This window comes from Engystomops pustulosus, chromosome 11 (assembly GCF_040894005.1).
Source record: "Engystomops pustulosus chromosome 11, aEngPut4.maternal, whole genome shotgun sequence".
NCBI lineage: Eukaryota > Metazoa > Chordata > Amphibia > Anura > Leptodactylidae > Engystomops > Engystomops pustulosus.
In genome coordinates, this window is record NC_092421.1 from 8,089,261 (window position 1) to 8,109,727 (window position 20,467).

A 20,467-nucleotide genomic window follows, 5' to 3' on the forward strand; every position below is an offset into this window, starting at 1 on the left:
TGACACTATCAGGATCATGTGACTCTGACATCATCAACATCCTATCGCAAGATACAAAACAATCTGCACGGGAAACGTCTCCTCCATAGTAACGGGTGAGAGGGCGGGGCGAGGGGTGACAGCAGCCCCGGTGCATTGTGGGGGGCGCGGGTGATATCTGGGGATACATGACATGAAATATGAGGAGAGCTCACTGTCTCCTCCTGGATGTACCTCATGGAGGTGCAGTACCTCAGCTCACCACTATAATGCAGGGGCAGTATAACACTACACATGTATAATGCAGGGGGCGGTATAACACTACACATGTATAATGCAGGGGGCGGTATAACACTACACATGTATAATGCAGGGGGCAGTATAACACTACACATGTATAATGCAGGGGCAGTATAACACTACACATGTATAATGCAGGGGGCGGTATAACACTACACATGTATAATGCAGGGGGCGGTATAACACTACACATGTATAATGCAGGGGGCGGTATAACACTACACATGTATAATGCAGGGGGCGGTATAACACTACACATGTATAATGCAGGGGGCAGTATAACACTACACATGTATAATGCAGGGGAGCAGTATAACACTACACATGTATAATGCAGGGGGCAGTATAACACTACACATGTATAATGCAGGGGGCGGTATAACACTACACATGTATAATGCAGGGGGCGGTATAACACTACACATGTATAATGCAGGGGGCGGTATAACACTACACATGTATAATGCAGGGGGCGGTATAACACTACACATGTATAATGCAGGGGGCGGTATAACACTACACATGTATAATGCAGGGGGCGGTATAACACTACACATGTATAATGCAGGGGGCGGTATAACACTACACATGTATAATGCAGGGGGCGGTATAACACTACACATGTATAATGCAGGGGGCGGTATAACACTACACATGTATAATGCAGGGGGCGGTATAACACTACACATGTATAATGCAGGGGGCGGTATAACACTACACATGTATAATGCAGGGGGCGGTATAACACTACACATGTATAATGCAGGGGGCGGTATAACACTACACATGTATAATGCAGGGGGCGGTATAACACTACACATGTATAATGCAGGGGGCAGTATAACACTACACATGTATAATGCAGGGGGCAGTATAACACTACACATGTATAATGCAGGGGGCAGTATAACACTACACATGTATAATGCAGGGGGCAGTATAACACTACACATGTATAATGCAGGGGGCAGTATAACACTACACATGTATAATGCAGGGGGCAGTATAACACTACACATGTATAATGCAGGGGGCAGTATAACACTACACATGTATAATGCAGGGGGCAGTATAACACTACACATGTATAATGCAGGGGGCAGTATAACACTACACATGTATAATGCAGGGGGCAGTATAACACTACACATGTATAATGCAGGGGGCAGTATAACACTACACATGTATAATGCAGGGGGCAGTATAACACTACACATGTATAATGCAGGGGGCAGTATAACACTACACATGTATAATGCAGGGGGCAGTATAACACTACACATGTATAATGCAGGGGGCAGTATAACACTACACATGTATAATGCAGGGGGCAGTATAACACTACACATGTATAATGCAGGGGGCAGTATAACACTACACATGTATAATGCAGGGGGCAGTATAACACTACACATGTATAATGCAGGGGGCAGTATAACACTACACATGTATAATGCAGGGGGCAGTATAACACTACACATGTATAATGCAGGGGGCAGTATAACACTACACATGTATAATGCAGGGGGCAGTATAACACTACACATGTATAATGCAGGGGGCAGTATAACACTACACATGTATAATGCAGGGGGCAGTATAACACTACACATGTATAATGCAGGGGGCAGTATAACACTACACATGTATAATGCAGGGGGCGGTATAACACTACACATGTATAATGCAGGGGGCGGTATAACACTACACATGTATAATGCAGGGGGCGGTATAACACTACACATGTATAATGCGGGGGGCAGTATAACACTACACATGTATAATGCAGGGGGCAGTATAACACTACACATGTATGGAGGTTATGTACAGCGGCCATGACCACCACCTGACAGTGTGATCTGTCATTAATTCTGCCATTAACCCCTCAGATGTGGCGGTCGTTCCCCTCCTGTATCATTACTTTTACATTCATTAAATGGAAGTGAAGGAACATCTCCCCCCGTGTTGGATTCTCTTTATTTAGTGGAAATCTCCCATCACAATCCCTCCTGATAAACCAGGGACATTACTCATCGATCCGGGCTCCGGGACTGTGGGATCTTCTTATATATTATCTATGGCCTGTACCATAATATTAAAAGTAGATTTTAGAAGGGCAATGAACCTGGAAGGTGTTATCAGAGCTTCCCGGTGCTGTAGCTTCACAGGCTGTTACAATGAGCAGAGCAAATCTCCCCTCCTCCTGCACAGGCATGAGACATGTTCTGCTCATTGTATCAGCCTGTGACTCTGCAGCACTGAGGGGCTTTGGTAACACCCGCCGAGCCCTTCGAGCTTATTAGCATAATGATAAAAGTTGATTTTAGTGGGAGGGAGGCCTTAGATAACACATGTAAGAAGATCCCACAGTCCCGGTGCCTGGAGCTATGAGCAATGTCCCTTTGTTTCCTGTGATGATCCTTTATACAAAATAATAAACCTTATAGAAAGATGAGTCATTTTTTTTACTGTACCAAGTTATATTTTAGTATCTGAGTCTTCTGATTATGTGGAGAGAAATCCAGCAAGGAAACTGATCTTTTTTTTCAGTTCTTCCACATTTGGAATTTTTTGGAAGCTTCCCAGTACATGTCAGTATATTACACAGCTGTCTGAAAGTCAGAATATTCTTAGCGGTGATGGGAACCAATCACAGCTCAGCTTTAAAATATTCATGAGCACTGGTAAAATGAAAGCTGAGCTGTGATTGGTTCATTGATTGATTGATTCAGACAGCTTCATAAATCTGCCCCTATATGTCCTCTGTATATGTCAGATAGACGCTTATTCTATAGAAAGCAGACAGCTGTGTATTATACATCTACTTAAAGGTGATTTTTAGGGTTAGGATTCTTTCTTTCTCTTGAACTTTGAGCTTTTCTTAGATAAAGGAGATACAGAGAGGAAGGTGTCGGCCATTATTACACATATAAACCAGGTCCATAGTTCTGCCATCCCTATACATATAAGTGTCAGGACCGGGGAGAGGTGAGTACTTGTTAGATGTCCTCTGCTGCTCATACTCGTGAGTCTCCATTCACGTTCTTTTCTCTATTATATCTTTGTGCTCTGGTTGTCTCCAGTTATTTTTGTCCTGAGGGTGTCCATTATTATTGTCTTTGGGATTTGTATTATCAGTTATTGCCTGGTGTGGGGTCTGTATTATCATGTATTGCCTGGTGTGGGGTCTGTATTATCATGTATTGGCTGGTGTGGGGTCTGTATTATCATGTATTGCCTGGTGTGGGGTCTGTATTATCAGTTATTGCCTGGTGTGGGGTCTGTATTATCAGTTATTGCCTGGTGTGGGGTCTGTATTATCAGTTATTGCCTGGTGTGGGGTCTGTATTATCATGTATTGGCTGGTGTGGGGGTCTGTATTATCATGTATTGGCTGGTGTGGGGTCTGTATTATCATGTATTGCCTGGTGTGGGGTCTGTATTATCATGTATTGCCTGGTGTGGGGTCTGTATTATCAGTTATTGCCTGGTGTGGGGGTCTGTATTATCAGTTAGTGGCTGGTGTGGGGTCTGTATTATCAGTTATTGCCTGGTGTGGGGTCTGTATTATCAGTTAGTGGCTGGTGTGGGGTCTGTATTATCATGTATTGCCTGGTGTGGGGTCTGTATTATCAGTTATTGCCTGGTGTGGGGTCTGTATTATCAGTTATTGCCTGGTGTGGGGTCTGTATTATCAGTTATTGCCTGGTGTGGGGTCTGTATTATCAGTTATTAGCTGGTGTGGGGTCTGTATTATCAGTTATTAGCTGGTGTGGGGTCTGTATTATCAGTTATTGGCTGGTGTGGGGTCTGTATTATCAGTTATTGCCTGGTGTGGGGTCTGTATTATCAGTTATTGCCTGGTGTGGGGTCTGTATTATCAGTTATTGCCTGGTGTGGGGTCTGTATTATCAGTTATTGCCTGGTGTGGGGTCTGTATTATCATGTATTGGCTGGTGTGGGGTCTGTATTATCAGTTATTGCCTGGTGTGGGGTCTGTATTATCAGTTATTAGCTGGTGTGGGGGTCTGTATTATCAGTTATTGCCTGGTGTGGGGTCTGTATTATCATGTATTGGCTGGTGTGGGGTCTGTATTATCAGTTATTGCCTGGTGTGGGGTCTGTATTATCATGTATTGGCTGGTGTGGGGTCTGTATTATCATGTATTGGCTGGTGTGGGGTCTGTATTATCATGTATTGGCTGGTGTGGGGTCTGTATTATCAGTTATTGCCTGGTGTGGGGTCTGTATTATCAGTTATTGCCTGGTGTGGGGTCTGTATTATCAGTTATTGCCTGGTGTGGGGGCTGTATTATCATGTATTGGCTGGTGTGAGGTCTGTATTATCAGTTATTGCCTGGTGTGGGGTCTGTATTATCAGTTATTGCCTGGTGTGGGGTCTGTATTATCAGTTATTGCCTGGTGTGGGGTCTGTATTATCAGTTATTAGCTGGTGTGGGGGTCTGTATTATCAGTTATTGCCTGGTGTGGGGTCTGTATTATCATGTATTGGCTGGTGTGGGGTCTGTATTATCAGTTATTGCCTGGTGTGGGGTCTGTATTATCATGTATTGGCTGGTGTGGGGTCTGTATTATCATGTATTGGCTGGTGTGGGGTCTGTATTATCATGTATTGGCTGGTGTGGGGTCTGTATTATCAGTTATTGCCTGGTGTGGGGTCTGTATTATCAGTTATTGCCTGGTGTGGGGTCTGTATTATCAGTTATTGCCTGGTGTGGGGTCTGTATTATCATGTATTGGCTGGTGTGAGGTCTGTATTATCAGTTATTGCCTGGTGTGGGGTCTGTATTATCAGTTATTGCCTGGTGTGGGGTCTGTATTATCAGTTATTGCCTGGTGTGGGGTCTGTATTATCAGTTATTGCCTGGTGTGGGGTTTGTATTATCAGTTATTGCCTGGTGTGGGGTCTGTATTATCATGTATTGGCTGGTGTGGGGTCTGTATTATCAGTTATTGCCTGGTGTGGGGTCTGTATTATCATGTATTGGCTGGTGTGAGGTCTGTATTATCAGTTATTGCCTGGTGTGGGGTCTGTATTATCAGTTATTGCCTGGTGTGGGGTCTGTATTATCAGTTATTGTCTGGTGTGGGGGTCTGTATTATCAGTTATTGCCTGGTGTGGGGTCTGTATTATCATGTATTGGCTGGTGTGGGGTCTGTATTATCAGTTATTGTCTGGTGTGGGGGTCTGTATTATCAGTTATTGCCTGGTGTGGGGTCTGTATTATCAGTTATTGCCTGGTGTGGGGTCTGTATTATCAGTTATTGCCTGGTGTGGGGTCTGTATTATCAGTTATTGCCTGGTGTGGGGTCTGTATGATCATGTATTGCCTGGTGTGGGGTCTGTATTATCATGTATTGCCTGGTGTGGGGTCTGTATTATCATGTATTGCCTGGTGTGGGGTCTGTATTATCAGTTATTGCCTGGTGTGGGGTCTGTATTATCATGTATTGCCTGGTGTGGGGTCTGTATTATCAGTTATTGCCTGGTGTGGGGTCTGTATTATCAGTTATTAGCTGGTGTGGGGTCTGTATTATCATGTATTGCCTGGTGTGGGGTCTGTATTATCAGTTATTGCCTGGTGTGGGGTCTGTATTATCATGTATTGCCTGGTGTGGGGTCTGTATTATCATGTATTGCCTGGTGTGGGGTCTGTATTATCATGTATTGCCTGGTGTGGGGTCTGTATTATCATGTATTGCCTGGTGTGGGGTCTGTATTATCATGTATTGCCTGGTGTGGGGTCTGTATTATCATGTATTGCCTGGTGTGGGGGTCTGTATTATCATGTATTGCCTGGTGTGGGGTCTGTATTATCATGTATTGCCTGGTGTGGGGGTCTGTATTATCATGTATTGCCTGGTGTGGGGGTCTGTATTATCATGTATTGCCTGGTGTGGGGTCTGTATTATCATGTATTGCCTGGTGTGGGGTCTGTATTATCATGTATTGGCTGGTGTGGGGGTCTGTATTATCAGTTATTGCCTGGTGTGGGGTGTGTATTATCAGTTATTGCCTGGTGTGGGGTCTGTATTATCAGTTATTGCCTGGTGTGGGGGTCTGTATTATCAGTTATTGCCTGGTGTGGGGTCTGTATTATCAGTTATTGCCTGGTGTGGGGTCTGTATTATCAGTTATTGCCTGGTGTGGGGTCTGTATTATCAGTTATAACCCCTGTGTCTGTAGAAGGTGAAGGATCATGTCTGCGGTTGGTTCCGGATAAGATGGGGGTTTGGCTTTACACGACTTGTAGTTTGCGGTGTGACGATTATTCTCGGAGGGGATAAAGCTCCTGGTGACCTTGTATCTTTTTCCGCAGCTTCGCATTTTTCGGAAAGTGAAGAAGATGCCAAGATGCTTTGTTGAGCGATGCCACAACTACGGGGGGAAGAGACTGAACATCATTTTACACTCCTTTCCCAACAATCTGGATAAGATTAAGACGTGGCTGCGGTGCATTGAGCGGAGCGGCCACGTCATCCGTGACATCGATGAATTGGCCGAGAGGATATTTGAGGGGAAGACCAACAACCGCTTCCGCGTGTGCTCCGAGCACTTCTCCGAGCAGTCTTACCAGCCCAGCGGCTTGAGGAAGACTTTGAGGAAGGATGCCGTCCCCACGATATTCCGGGATGTTCCACCACAGAAGTGTCCGTGGCAGAAATCCAAACCGGTGACTACAGATGTGGCCCTGTGCGTCCCCCCAGAACCCAGCCACCTGCCTAATCGCCTTCCACAGGTAGGTTTGTACTGTGCATTAGCTTTCGGTATATCAGACCAATAGCTCCACTCACTCCCTGTAACTGCGACAGTCCCTAATTATTGGACCCTAGCGCTCCGGAAGTCTCTCCCCCTCCTGCGAATAGGATGAAATATGCGAACCAATTGGAAATGTCACAGTAGAATTTCCTTATATATAATTGTGGGCGCTCCCCCTTTACGTTTGATTATTTTTATTTCTGGGCTCCAGCCTAATATGGACTCCTATTGACTTGTAGGCCAACATAATGACGACCACTAAAGCCACCGAGTGTTTTCAACAAAATACCTGGAAAAGCAAAGGCTACGACTGGGGCCCGAATAGAAGAGACGTTCCACATGTGATCCTGACGCTCACCCTGGAGATCATCTGCCTCCTGATGGGAGAGGTGAGGACACTGCTTGTAGTGATGACGTTATACGATGTCCATGCTTCTTGTTGGTTCCCTTCTTAGTTATATGTAGTTTCTCTTGAATTAAAGGATTATATCATTGTGAAGAAGACATCTAGATATGGAGAAGGTTGGAGCAGGACCCAGAGTGTCATCATGGAGCCTCCACCTGATTCACCAATAGACTTGAAACGTACCAAGCAGAAGATCCTGGAGCTCACTACCAAGATCCTGGAGCTGGTGACGGCAGAGGTGATATTACACATAGTATGACACTACGGGGCAGATTTACTTACCTGTTCCTGTCGCGATCCCGCAGTGCGTTGTCTGACAAGGATTTGGGTCAGGAGCGTTTCACTAAGGTCGTGGCTCCGAGTTCCTGCATGTGTCGACGCTGCTCTGAGGTCTGCCGGAGTTCACCTTCTTCTTCTTTTTTAAATTCCACGGTTTGTCCGACGGCCACGGCCAACGATTTCTGTCGCGTGCAAGCTGGCGCCGATGCGGCAAAATCCGATTGCGTGTGCCAAAATCCCGGGGCAATTCAGGGCAAAACAGAAATATTCAGGAAACCCGGCGAAAGTGCGGCGTTCGGACCCTTAGTATATGAGCCCCTGTGTTGTGTCCAGGCAAAAGGGAAAGAGCTTGTGCAGCATTTTATACCCTCATGATCTACAAGAGAAGGTTTTAGAGACAATAGATGAGGGCACCTGAAAGGGGTTATCCGGGTTTTAAAAATTACTGAGGGCCGGGCTGGGGCGGCTAGTTAAACATAATAAATGTGTACTTGCCTCCTCTGGCGCGGCTAATGTCCCGCACTGTGGTCCCTTTGATCCGTGCCCCTGTTTGTTTACAGGGGCGCAGAAGCCGCGCACAGGGAACTTCCGGTCCGCGATGTGGCCGGCTCCTTCCATCCGTCCCTATCTCTCAGCGTTGTAAGCGCTGGGAGATGGTGCGCATGGGAGCATCCGGCCGGCCGGAAGCTCCCTATGCGCCCTTGTATACACAGAGGAGACCGTCCGCGGCGCGGAACATCGGCGACGCCGGATGAGCTAAGTACATGTTTATTATTTTTAAATAGGCCTCCCCAGCCCGGCCCTTAGTAATTTGTAAGACCCGGATAACCCCTTAAACTTGCAATCCTCTCATCTCTACTATCGTATCTTGGATTTGTAGTGGATGGTTCCTCTGGCAAGGCCGATAGACTTTTGTATATCGTTGCTCAGAAAAACAAACTGGTTGAGCTCCTTGTTCTATATGTTTTGGGTCACTCTCCAGGGCCCCAACTTCACATTCTTACAACAAGGCACCCAAAAAAAAAAAGAATAAGCCTATTGGGTATCCAAGGAAGCAGAACAAGTAGAGCTGATTGGGTTTGGCCACGTGACCTGGACTTGTTGCCAGATTGGTGGCTGAACAGTCAATTCGACACACCTAGTCATGGCTATGATTGGCGACTCCCTGGCTTGTTTAGTCTCAGCAGTAGGTCCCATAGTTGGTGTTTGATAGAATCTTCAGGGTGTTACAAGTTGTTTTTACCTTTTCTCTTTGCAGAATTGTGAACATGTAGAGGGTCATCAGAAAGACGTGAGAACGGACAGCCACCAGGCCCTCTCGTCTCTTGGTAGAGTTCTCCCGTATAGATACACATTAGTAAGTACACAGGGGACTACACTGAATGCTGAAATCCGCTTACATTTGTTATTTTTAGATACGATGGTGAATGGTCTGAGCGATCCCTCATCTGTCCGTATTATGGAGGAATCGTCATGTGAAAAGGAGGACATGCATATAACCACACATCATGGACCGCAGGACCAGTTTAGTAACATTAAGGTTGAAGCTGTGACTTCTGGTGGAAGAAACTTCAGTGACCCTAAGTACCAGCAGTATCCATCTCCTCCTATCAAGGAGGAATGTCCCTTATGTGATCAAGAAAACCTCACAAATCCTAATATCCATTCATCCACGGGTCATACACAACAACATGGACCTGGTCCTATTAAGGAGGAACCTGTCTCCTGTGATAATGCAGACCTCACAGATGCCAACCTTTACACCCCTACAGATCACACCCGATATCGTCCACCTCTTGTGAAGGATGAGGGAGAATGTCTCGTAGACATCTATACACCTGCTGGTAGCATGGCAGAGCCCACCCCAGACAATGGAAGAAGCCTCACTAGCCCGACACATTATGCACAGCATCATCCCTCTCATTGTGACATAGTGGACCCAGCGTCGTGTGACGGAGCTCAAAACCCCTCATCTGCGTATACCGAGGGTGAAAACGAAGATTCTCGCGATAACTATTCAGTGTTCGACAAAGGCAATTTAGACACGGACATTTATGCTCTTATAAAACATGCCCAGGCCAAATATACATTCACTCGTATCGAAGACGGCTCTAGCTCCGAGGAAGAGGACAACGCGAGAGACACAGAAGCACAAACACCATCAGATCACCCTCTGCAGCGTCCTCCGAACGCCATGCGTGAAGCCGTCCCACAGACTTTTCAGTGTCCGGACTGTTCCGAAAGCTTTACACGGAAATCGGGACTGATTAATCACCGACGGAATCACCGACAAGAGAAATTGACGTGTTCCAAATGTGGGAAGGTCTTCTCCAAAAGATCCAGCCTTCAGAACCACCTGACTCTCCATACCGGGGAGAAGCCTTACGCTTGCCCTGTGTGCGGAAAGTGTTTCGCTCGAAAAAGCAATCTGGTCTCACACGAGACGATTCACTCCGGGAAGGCGTCTTTTACGTGCGCAGAGTGTGGCCGATACTTTGTCTGTAAGGTCCATCTCACCAAGCACCAGATTATCCACGAAAAATAATCATTTTCTCGATATTCCTAGCGTAGTAGTAGCCTCCGGGAGAAGGTGAGAGCGCTAGAAGTCAGGAAGGGATGGAGAATTTTCTTGCCGTGCAAGTAACTATCTATTGTTTCTCCTATACATTAGGTTATATAACTTGGTTTTATTTATTTTTCAGATTGAAAATTTCCATGTCTTTATGAAAGACCATTAAGCATCTCCTCCTGTTTTCATGTGTCTCGGTGCACACAGGACCCATCTTGTGTGTCAAACCTATTGAGCACATGTGTAGCCCTTCAGCTGGAGTGAAGTAATAGAAAAAGTAACTGGGAGGGCTCTCTTGTCTCGCCTCACAGGTTTTTAATGTTTTTATTGCCGTCCCGTCGTAAATAAGATGTCCCTGTTTTTATCAATCTGCTGTTTTAGAGTTTTTTTTAATATCCTTTGATGATCACTGTTTAGTGTCTATAAAATGCTGTGAATTTTCATTTTCATCATCATGTCTGACGAAGAGAACTAGTATTCTCGAAACTTCACCATCGAATATACTCCGCCTCAAAAAGGTTTCGCCTGATTTCTTCACTCTTCTTTAACTGGGATCCAAGCAGTCTGGAACCCGAGTTGTTGTACTGTTACATTTTACTTCATTTTGTGAGTCTTCTGTGTAGGAGATTAGGTTGAGCATTGACTTGCTTGGAAAAGGAGATGTTTATGATGATGTGTGTTGGATGTTCTGTGTATAGATCACAGATTGTTAACCATATGAAGCCATATTTCTCTACTTGGACCACTGCTCTCACTACGTTATCTCTGTCTGTAAATAAAGCATCTTGTTCGGAGTGGAATTTGCTAGTGACAAATGAGTTGTTTTTTTTTCTATGCCTGACTGATATTGCGAGGGTCAACTCCAAGGTTTGCCATACAGGGATATAAGCTGAGGAGCGGCGGTGTCCTGACCAGTCAACGCTGATGCTTTTAGGAGCACTGGAGTGCATTTAGAAATGGAAAACTGAAAATTAGAAATCTTCTAGATCTTCATAACTTTAATTGATACAGAAGAGATAGAACATACTCCTCAATATTAAAAGGCAACACCCAGAATGAAAGGTCAAGAAAGACGCCTAACTACAGATATTGGGGCACATTTACTAAGGCTCTGTTGGACGCATTTCCGTTGGGTTTCCCGAATATTTCCAATTTGCCCTGAATTGCACAGCGGTTTTTGGCACATTGGTGTCATGCAAATCGGGGGGGGGGTGGTATCGGGGGGCTTGGCCGTAGGGAATCGTGGATCTAGATAAAAGAGCAACACAGATTAAGTTTTATATTTAATTGTATTAAGGGCTCACTAGATAAACAGTACACACAATAGATATATACAGTAAACAGAGCCAACAGCCCCTGACCCCAGTATATAGCCTGCCAGCCGCTGCATCCCCAGCATATAGCCTGCAGCCCCTTCCCCCCAGTATATAGCCTGCAGCCCATGCCCCCCAGTATACAGTCTGCCGCCCCTGCTACCCCAGTATATAGCCAGCAGCCCCTGCCCTCAGTATATAGTCTGCAGCCCCTGCCCCCCAGTATATAGCCTGCCAGCCCCTGCCCCCCAGTATATAGCCTGCCGGCCCCTGCCCCCCAGTATATAGCCTGCCGGCCCCTGCATCCCCAGTATATAGCCTGCCAGCCCCTGCCCCCCGGTATATAGCCTGCCAGCCCCTGCCCCCCAGTATATAGCCTGCATCCCCAGTATATAGCCTGCAGCCCCTGCATCCCCAGTATATAACCTGCCAGCCCCTGTCCCCAGTATATAGCCTGCCAGCCCCTGTCCCCAGTATATAGCCTGCCAGCCGCTGCATCCCCAGTATATAGCCTGCATCCCCAGTATATAACCTGCTAGCTCCTGCCCCCAGTATATAGCCTGCCAGCCCCTGCCCCCAGTATATAGCCTGGCAGCCCCTGCATCCCCAGTATATAACCTGCTAGCTCCTGCCCCCAGTATATAGCCTGCCAGCCCCTGCCCCCAGTATATAGCCTGCCAGCCCCTGCCCCCCAGTATATAGCCTGCCAGCCCCTGCCCCCCAGTATATAGCCTGCCGGCCCCTGCATCCCCAGTATATAGCCTGCCAGCCCCTGCCCCCCGGTATATAGCCTGCCAGCCCCTGCCCCCCAGTATATAGCCTGCATCCCCAGTATATAGCCTGCAGCCCCTGCATCCCCAGTATATAACCTGCCAGCCCCTGTCCCCAGTATATAGCCTGCCAGCCCCTGTCCCCAGTATATAGCCTGCCAGCCGCTGCATCCCCAGTATATAGCCTGCATCCCCAGTATATAACCTGCTAGCTCCTGCCCCCAGTATATAGCCTGCCAGCCCCTGCCCCCAGTATATAGCCTGGCAGCCCCTGCATCCCCAGTATATAACCTGCTAGCTCCTGCCCCCAGTATATAGCCTGCCAGCCCCTGCCCCCAGTATATAGCCTACAGCCCCTGCTCCCCCAGTATATAGCCTGCAGCCCATGCCCCCCAGTATATAGCCTGCAGCCCATGCCCCCCAGTATATAGCCTGCAGCCCATGCCCCCCAGTATGTAGCCTGCCAACCGCTGCCCCCCAGTATATAGCCTGCAGCCCCTGCCCCCAGTATATAGCCTGCCAGCCGCTGCCCCCCAGTATATAGCCTGCCAGCCGCTGCCCCCCAGTATATAGCCTGCAGCCCCTGCATCCCCAGTATATAGCCTGCAGCCCCTGCCCCCCAGTATATAGCCTGCCAACCGCTGCCCCCCCGGTGCACGGAGCTGCGGGCGGTGGCATTGTGTGCAACTTTTAACAACATTTTTAATGCGAAAATTTTAAGGACTGTACGGGGGGGGGGGGGGGTGAGGTCAATTTTTAGGTTTCTTTATGTCATGGGTGCTCCCCCCTGATGACATCACGGGTGTTTGATGCAATATGCAGCAAACACCCACCTGGTATGGAGAGGGTTTAGCCGACGCGTGACATACAGATACGTCTCATGTGGGAATTATTATTTTCATACACATAAAAGGTACAAACTTTTATGAACTAAACAACTTTTACCCAGTTTTTGGTCGAGATTTTTAACAAACAGCAGCTGCAATAAATGTAATACAGGCATTTGAGCAATAAAAGGATTAAACCATTTCCTTCTAAACTACATTTTGCCAAAAACCCTCCCAGTTATTTTTTGGATGCGTTACAAAATGTTACAAAAACACTAAGAGGTAATGCAGCCTCAGAATCCTGAGGCTGCCTTCACACTATGCGTTGCGTTTTTTGCTGCGTTTTTCCAAAGACTTGCACCCTGATCACATGCTGAGGTTACGTTTCAGCAAATGCAATGGGGCCGCAATGTCATCTCGGCGTGTGAAGACTTCAGAATGCGTCAAAAACGCAACGCACGGTGTGAACGTGGCCTCGCCCTGAAGGGGGAGGTCCGCTGTGGTTGGCGGTGGGTGCATTGTGATTGGTTCTTGTCGGGTAGTTGGGGGCGCGGCCGCAAGTTCCTTCACATCCAGGACACAATGGGCCCGCAGGCTCCTCCCCAGAGGTCACGTGCCCAGCGACAGGGCGGTTGTCCGGGGCGCGGAGAGGGATTGGCTGCGCGCGGCGCACGTGACTGACAGCGGCGCCTGCCTGACCCGGAATTCCGGTTAGAGGTGACGGAGGAGGCGGAGCCACCGGGAGCGACATCAACCGAGACCTGAGCGGGGAGTCACGGGGGTAAAATGCTCTGCAGCTAGATATGAGGTCACTCGGGTGTAATGATCTGCAGATAGCGGAAATAGATGTATGGGGCCTGCAGGTGCGATACTCTGCACTGGTGACTGTCATCATCTGCACATAACATCCGATTCATTTTGGTCCAATGTACCCAGGGTGTAATACTCTGCAGACAGAGGACTGGTGTCCTGTATATACTTGTTGGAGGTGTAATACTCTGCAGACAGAGTGTAGGTGTCCTGTATGTACATCTTGGGGGTGTAATACTCTGCAGATGGAGGGTAGGTCTGGTGTAGAGCTGCTGTGAGGGTGTAATACTCTGCAGATGGAGGGTAGGTCTGGTGTAGAGCTGCTGTAAGGGTGTAATACTCTGCAGACAGAGGACTGGTGTCCTGTATATACATGCTGCGGGAGTAATACTCTGCAGACAGAGTGTAGGTCTCCTGTATGTACATCTTGGGGGTGTAATACTCTGCAGATGGAGGGTAGGTCTGGTGTAGAGCTGCTGTGAGGGTGTAATACTCTGCAGATGGAGGGTAGGTCTGGTGTAGAGCTGCTATGAGGCTGTAATACTCTGCAGGTGGTAGGTGCTGGATGTCTGTTGGCTTCTCCTCTTGAGTTCTCTCTTGTCATCTCCTCCCTCAGGTCCTCGCAGAACATCTCGCTTCTTCCTGATTGTCGACCTCTCTGCTTCTTCTGGACTTGACCGATGAAGAAGTCTTCCACAGACGTGCGTGGGTAAGTGCCCCGAAGCCCCCCTGCGCTCCCCCTCCTGGCCCCTGCTACCATCCTGTGCCCCGAAGCCCCCCTGCGCTCCCCCTCCTGGCCCCTGCTACCATCCTGTGCCCTGTAGCTCCCCTGGACTCCCCCCCCCCCCCCCCTCCTGACCCCTGCTACCATCCTGTGCCCTGAAGCCCCCCTGCTGCCATCCTGTGCCCCGAAGCCCCCCTGCCCTCCCCCTCCTGGCCCCTGCTACCATCCTGTGCCCCATAGCGGCTCTGCCCTCCCCCTCCTGGCCCCTGCTACCATCCTGTGCCCTGTAGCGCCCCTGCCCTCCCCCTGCTGCCATCCTGTGCCCCGTAGCGCCCCTCCCCCTGCTGCCATCCTTTGCCCCGAAGCGCCCCTGCCCTCCCCCTGCTGCCATCCTTTGCCCCGAAGCGCCCCTGCCCTCCCCCTGCTGCCATCCTGTGCCCCGTAGCGCCCCTGCCCTCCCCCTGCTGCCATCCTGTGCCCCGTAGCGCCCCTGCCCTCCCCCTGCTGCCATCCTGTGCCCCGAAGCGCCCCTGCCCTCCCCCTGCTGCCATCCTGTGCCCCGTAGCGCCCCTGCCCTCCCCCTGCTGCCATCCTTTGCCCTGTAGTGCCCCTGCCCTCCCTCCTCCTGGCCCCTGCTACCATCCTGTGCCCTGTAGCGCCCCTGCCCTCCCCCTGCTACCATCCTGTGCCCTGTAGCGCCCCTGCCCTCCCCCTGCTACCATCCTGTGCCCTGTAGCGCCCCTGCCCTCCCTCCTCCTGGCCCCTGCTGCCATCCTGTGCTCTTTAGCGTCCCTTCCCACCCCCTCCTGGCCCCTGCTGCCATCCTGTGCCCCTGCCCTCCCCCCTCCTGGCACCTGCTGGCATCTTATCTTGTCCCTGCAGGAGTAAGATGCCCCGATGCTTCGTGCAGCGATGCCCCTCGTCCGGCAGGAAGAAGGTTTCCCCAAACGTCGTCTTCCATGTCTTTCCCAACCGCCTGGAGAAGATCCGGTCGTGGCTGCAGTGCATAGAGCAGAGCGGGCAGGACCTCGGGAATATGGACCACACTGCACACCGGATCCTGGAGGCCAAGAGAGGGGAGCGCTACCGGATCTGCTCCGCACATTTCACTGAGGATTGTTATGTGCCCGGGGGTCTGCGCAAGACCCTGAAGCGAGACGCGGTGCCCTCAGTGTTCCAGGGGGGCTGCGAGGAGTGGGGGGCGCCGCCAAGTAAGAGACTGCATGCCGACCCCTTCATGCGGCGTCAGCGCAAACCACAACATGTCATCAGCCCCCTGCTCCGGCACCGTGGGGACACGGTGAGTGCCCCTTGTGTTACTGCAGTCTCCCCCCTGCGGATGTCTCATCATCCTCTCTCTTTAGCTGCTCTCATGTTCCCTGGTGAGATGTCTCTATCTCGCTAATGGTGACATCTCATTACCTCTCTCTTTGTTGTTCTCTCATGTTCCTTGGTGAGATGTCAGATCTGTCTCACTCATGGTGATGTCTCATAACCCCTCTCTCTTTAGCTGCTCTCGTGTTCCCTGGTTAGATGTCTCTCTGTCTTGCTCATGGTGATGTCTTTAGCTGTTCTCATGTTCCTTGGTGAGATGTCAGATCTGTCTCACTCATGGTGATGTCTCATAACCCCTCTCTCTTTAGCTGCTCTCATGTTCCCTGGTGAGATGTCAGATCTGTCTCACTCATGGGGATGTCTCATTACTCCTCTCTCTTTAGCTGCTCTCATGTTCTCTGGTGAGATGTCAGATCTGTCTCACTCATGGTGATGTCTCATAACCCCTCTCTCTTTAGCTGCTCTCATGTTCCCTGGTGAGATGTCTCTCTGTCTCACTCATGGGGATGTCTCATTACTCCTCTCTCTTTAGCCGCTCTCATGTTCCTTGATGAGATGTCAGGTGTCTCTCGCTCATAGTGATGTCTCATTTGTTCTCTCTTGTTCCCAGTTCTTGTATCTTTATTTTGCTTCATCTTATTAATTTTTACTTCTAGGCAAAATCAGATACTAAAGTGCAAGCAGAGGCGCGAGCGAGAACCGACAGGACCAAGGTTTCTGACAACCTCTTCAACCTCACCCTGGAGATCATGTGCCTTCTGACGGGAGAGGTGAGGGATCCTGGGAGTTGCACATCCATCTTGGAGGTGGAGTAAGACACAGACATAGACTTCTCTATTTTATTTTGGATAGGACTGTATGGTGGTGAAGAAGACTTCGGGTGAGAGAGTTGCTCCCGTCAGCAGTCCACACATCTCCGGAGGCCCTGCCATCATGCTGTCACCTATTAATAAGCAGAAGATACTGGAGCTGACCTTCAGGGTCATATACCAGCTGACTGGTGAGGTGAGTGCTGCTGGGGATGGTGCTTCATTAGGCTGCAACTGTAATGTGAACCTGTCCACAGAAATTTTTAGCTGGTGACATATTGCCGATGCTATGCCACTACTTCATAAAAGTTTATTTCACATTACCTGGCTTTCTACCCAGGGAGAGGCAGCTGCAACCTGTTTCTATGTCTCCTCATGCGTTCTTCCTCTCCTCCACACCATCTGTTTCCCTCCCCTGCTCAATGCACATGACAGGAAGTGGGGAGGGAGCTGGATGAGTGTGGCGGAGACTGACACAGGCTGCCCCTTCCCTTCTCACCACACACTTCTGGCAGGGAGCCAGGTAATGTGAACATCAAGTACCAGCATGATGCAGAATGCTGGCAAAGTGCAGCACAGGCTACAGGAACCTGTCACCAGCTAAAGCTGACATTCCTGGTGACAGGTTTGATTTAAAGGATTTGTATAACGACTGTATCCGTTGTGTCAGGATCCAGAAGACGCTACAGTCTCCTTCTGTATGGAGAAGGAGGAGAATTCTGGAGGATGGGACAAAGGTTTGGTGGTGGCTCCTCACAAGGAGGCCTCTCCAGGTAAGGAACTCTTCGTCTGGATGGATTCTGAAATGCAGAGCTAGAAGGTGGCATCTGATGTGGCTTTGTTCATTCCCTCCAGATCCATTTGTGAAAAACCTGCCACGCTATAAAGTTGGTCCCATCAAGGAGGAGCCTCCTATAAACGGAGATGATGATCCGGTCCTCTCAGAGGACGCCGAGGGCGGAGCGATCTGTATAAAGGAGGAGCCTGACATTACACATCTCCAATTTTATACCAGGGGAAATTCACCACAGCAATATCCCTTTGTTATAAAATCGGAGCTGGATGGCGATGATGGTGAGCGTAGCGAAGCCTCGAGCGCTGGATACGTACAAAACGCGTCTGTCCAGATTAAGGAGGAGCCTATGTCATACGAGGAAGGGAACACTACAGCAGAGCCTGAGCACCCATCCACTAACGAGTACACAAGCTTCCAAATTAAAGACGAGTCCATGTCTGATGAAGAAGGAAACTTTGCTGATGCGGATGAGCACAGGATCACTGAGCGCAGACAGTATGGACCCTATGGCTCCGAGGAAGAGACTGATTCGTGCGGAGAAGGAACCTCCTCCGAGACCGACGTGTTTTCTCCAGTAGATCCGTATCCGTCGGCGCACTCAGACCCTGCCCCTGCACTATACGGGGATAACCACCTGCAGCAGGATTTCCTTATTTTTGGCGAGGGAAGTAGCTTTGACACGGATGTCTCTGCCCTCATTAAACACGCCCAGACAAAGTACAGCTTTGCGCCCATTGAAGAGGTCTCCGATGAAGGGGAAGCCGTGGCCAGCCCTAAGCCGCACCTCTCCAAAGATCGGCCACAGCCCAAGTCTTCAGGAACAGACGAGGCGGCAGGTGAGGAGGGCTCTGCCTCCCAAGTGAAGAAGGATTACAAGTGCTCGGAGTGCTCCGAAATATTTGTCCGCAGATCGGATTTTGCCAACCACCGGAGAGATCACAGAAGAGAGAGACTGACGTGTCCAGAATGTGGAAAGCTCTTCTCCAACAAACCGAGTCTTCTGAATCATCTGACGGGTCATACAGGAGAGAAGCCGTACTCGTGCTCCATCTGCGGGAAATGCTTCACTCGTAATAGCAATCTCATCGTCCATCAGGCCATTCACATGGAGAGGAGCCCCCTGGGGACCCGAAACGTGGGGGACTTTCATTATGTAAAGCAGATCTTGTCCTTAGAATGATAACAAGTTGGAGACCCTTGAAGATTCTTCCGTGGAGAAGCCATTTTTTTTTTTTTTCTTAAAATGTGCACAAGACGCCGGATGTTGCTGTTTGTTGTCTGTTGAAGTCTTGACGTGTAGCATGCGCTTGTATTACCGTCGCACCGGGCCCTCGCTGTGACCATTCACGGTCCTGATCAATCCCTACTATTTTTTGTGTTGGTCTTTTATGGTAACTTAGTTGTTCCTGCGCCAAAGTCTTGAGTGTTAGTGTTTTTTTAGTCCTTCCAACCAATACGTATTTTGCCAATTATTTTTTGTGTCCAATAACGCAAAAAAAAAATAAAAAATCTGCACCGCGACCCGTTCCCTCGCCAGAAATTTTACAGTACAAATCTGAAATGCAGAGGACGGATATTAAATGCATGGACTTTGTGATGGGACTCGTACACCGGTTCCAAGTTTTCAAGGTTTTTTTTTTTGTTTTGTTTTTTTTCCTTTTGCACGGTTTCAGGTTATTTTTTTTTTTTCATATTGAAAATAACAATGTCTTTATTAAAAGACTGTTTAATGACCACCTCATTGTATTTGTCGTTGTATGCCGGTGCTTGTCCTGTAATAATAACGTCTGGTAATAAACGTGGATGGACGTATCCTCCGTTCCCTTGATGAGAGAGGATTGTGTGATGTCTTCATTGTAAGGGCCATATTAGGGTTCACTGCTCCAGCGATGATGTGCTGGACTCATCAGACCCAAAAGGTGGGACACCCGGTCCCTTGTGCACAAGACGACTACAATGAGGGCAGTGATGGGCTCATCCGTCATACGCAGAATTACCGTATTTTCCGGGCCATTAGGCGCACCGGAATATAAGGCGCATTAGTCCGATGCGCCTTATATATGTAATAATTCCATATATAAGGCGCAGGGTCGGGGGCGTGGCGGAGGTCCGGGGGCGGAGCAGAGACGCGGCAACGCGGGGGAGGTGGAGGAGGGCAGCGGACCATACTTACATAGGTCCCCGCTACCGGAAACAGCAGATCTCCAGCGGGAACTGCAGACCGACGCGGCAGAAGTTGTTCGTGCCGCGTGGTCTGCAGTTCCCGCTGGAGATCTGCTGTCTCCGGTAGCGGGGACCTATGTAAGTATGGTCCGCTGCCCTGTGCCATACATAGGGCGCACCGGACTATAAGGCGCATTATAGTCCGGAAAATATGGTAACATGATCCGTTCCTTCTCCTGCAGGGGATCGGAGCAATGACACAGGAACTGGGGGCTTTCAGAGAGACCACCTACCTGCTGCAGGAAAACTACCTTTCCATAACTTCTCCATGTATCACTCTGACTACCTCTGGCTGGTTCCTGGAGACTCCCATACACTGCACACAGAATGTAGCAACGTATCACCTGGGTCACTTACTATAGATATAAATCCTTACTGTACATTGGTCCCTGACCCCCTTTGTACTGTATACATTGTCCGGCTGTAAGGCCTTATTCACACACCTGTATTTTCTGGAGTTCAGTTGAGCACCGTGCTATGATGTAAGCCCCTCCCTCCGAGGCTCCTGCCTATTGGGGTACCGGTGGGCCGGGCAGCGCGGTGCTT

The 20,467-nt window shown here is 49.1% G+C and overlaps 2 protein-coding genes across 4 annotated transcripts; both read left to right on the forward strand.

Annotated features, from left to right (window-relative positions):
* Positions 1–11,114, forward strand: LOC140106055 (uncharacterized). 2 transcript variants are annotated; one of them, XM_072130243.1, is made up of 6 exons: positions 1–95; positions 6,621–7,040; positions 7,300–7,449; positions 7,543–7,704; positions 9,004–9,073; positions 9,161–11,114. In XM_072130243.1, exons 2-6 carry the CDS (start codon positions 6,648–6,650, stop codon positions 10,288–10,290), a joined length of 1,905 nt encoding a protein of 634 aa, XP_071986344.1. In that variant the 5' UTR covers positions 1–95; positions 6,621–6,647; the 3' UTR covers positions 10,291–11,114. The 2 variants fall into 2 exon arrangements, with proteins under 2 accessions (XP_071986344.1, XP_071986343.1); XM_072130242.1 differs by having other exon boundaries at positions 9,004–11,114.
* A 2,717-nt stretch (positions 11,115–13,831) lies between these two features.
* Positions 13,832–19,526, forward strand: LOC140106060 (uncharacterized). Of its 2 annotated transcripts, none has more exons than XM_072130251.1 (7): positions 13,832–14,005; positions 14,651–14,743; positions 15,641–16,058; positions 16,750–16,863; positions 16,946–17,098; positions 17,573–17,675; positions 17,758–19,526. In XM_072130251.1, the coding sequence occupies exons 2-7, from the start codon at positions 14,715–14,717 to the stop codon at positions 18,876–18,878; spliced, it is 1,938 nt and encodes a 645-aa protein (XP_071986352.1). In that variant the 5' UTR covers positions 13,832–14,005; positions 14,651–14,714; the 3' UTR covers positions 18,879–19,526. The 2 variants fall into 2 exon arrangements, with proteins under 2 accessions (XP_071986352.1, XP_071986353.1); XM_072130252.1 differs by lacking the exon at positions 13,832–14,005 and adding an exon at positions 14,014–14,087.
* Positions 19,527–20,467: the final 941 nt, after the last annotated feature.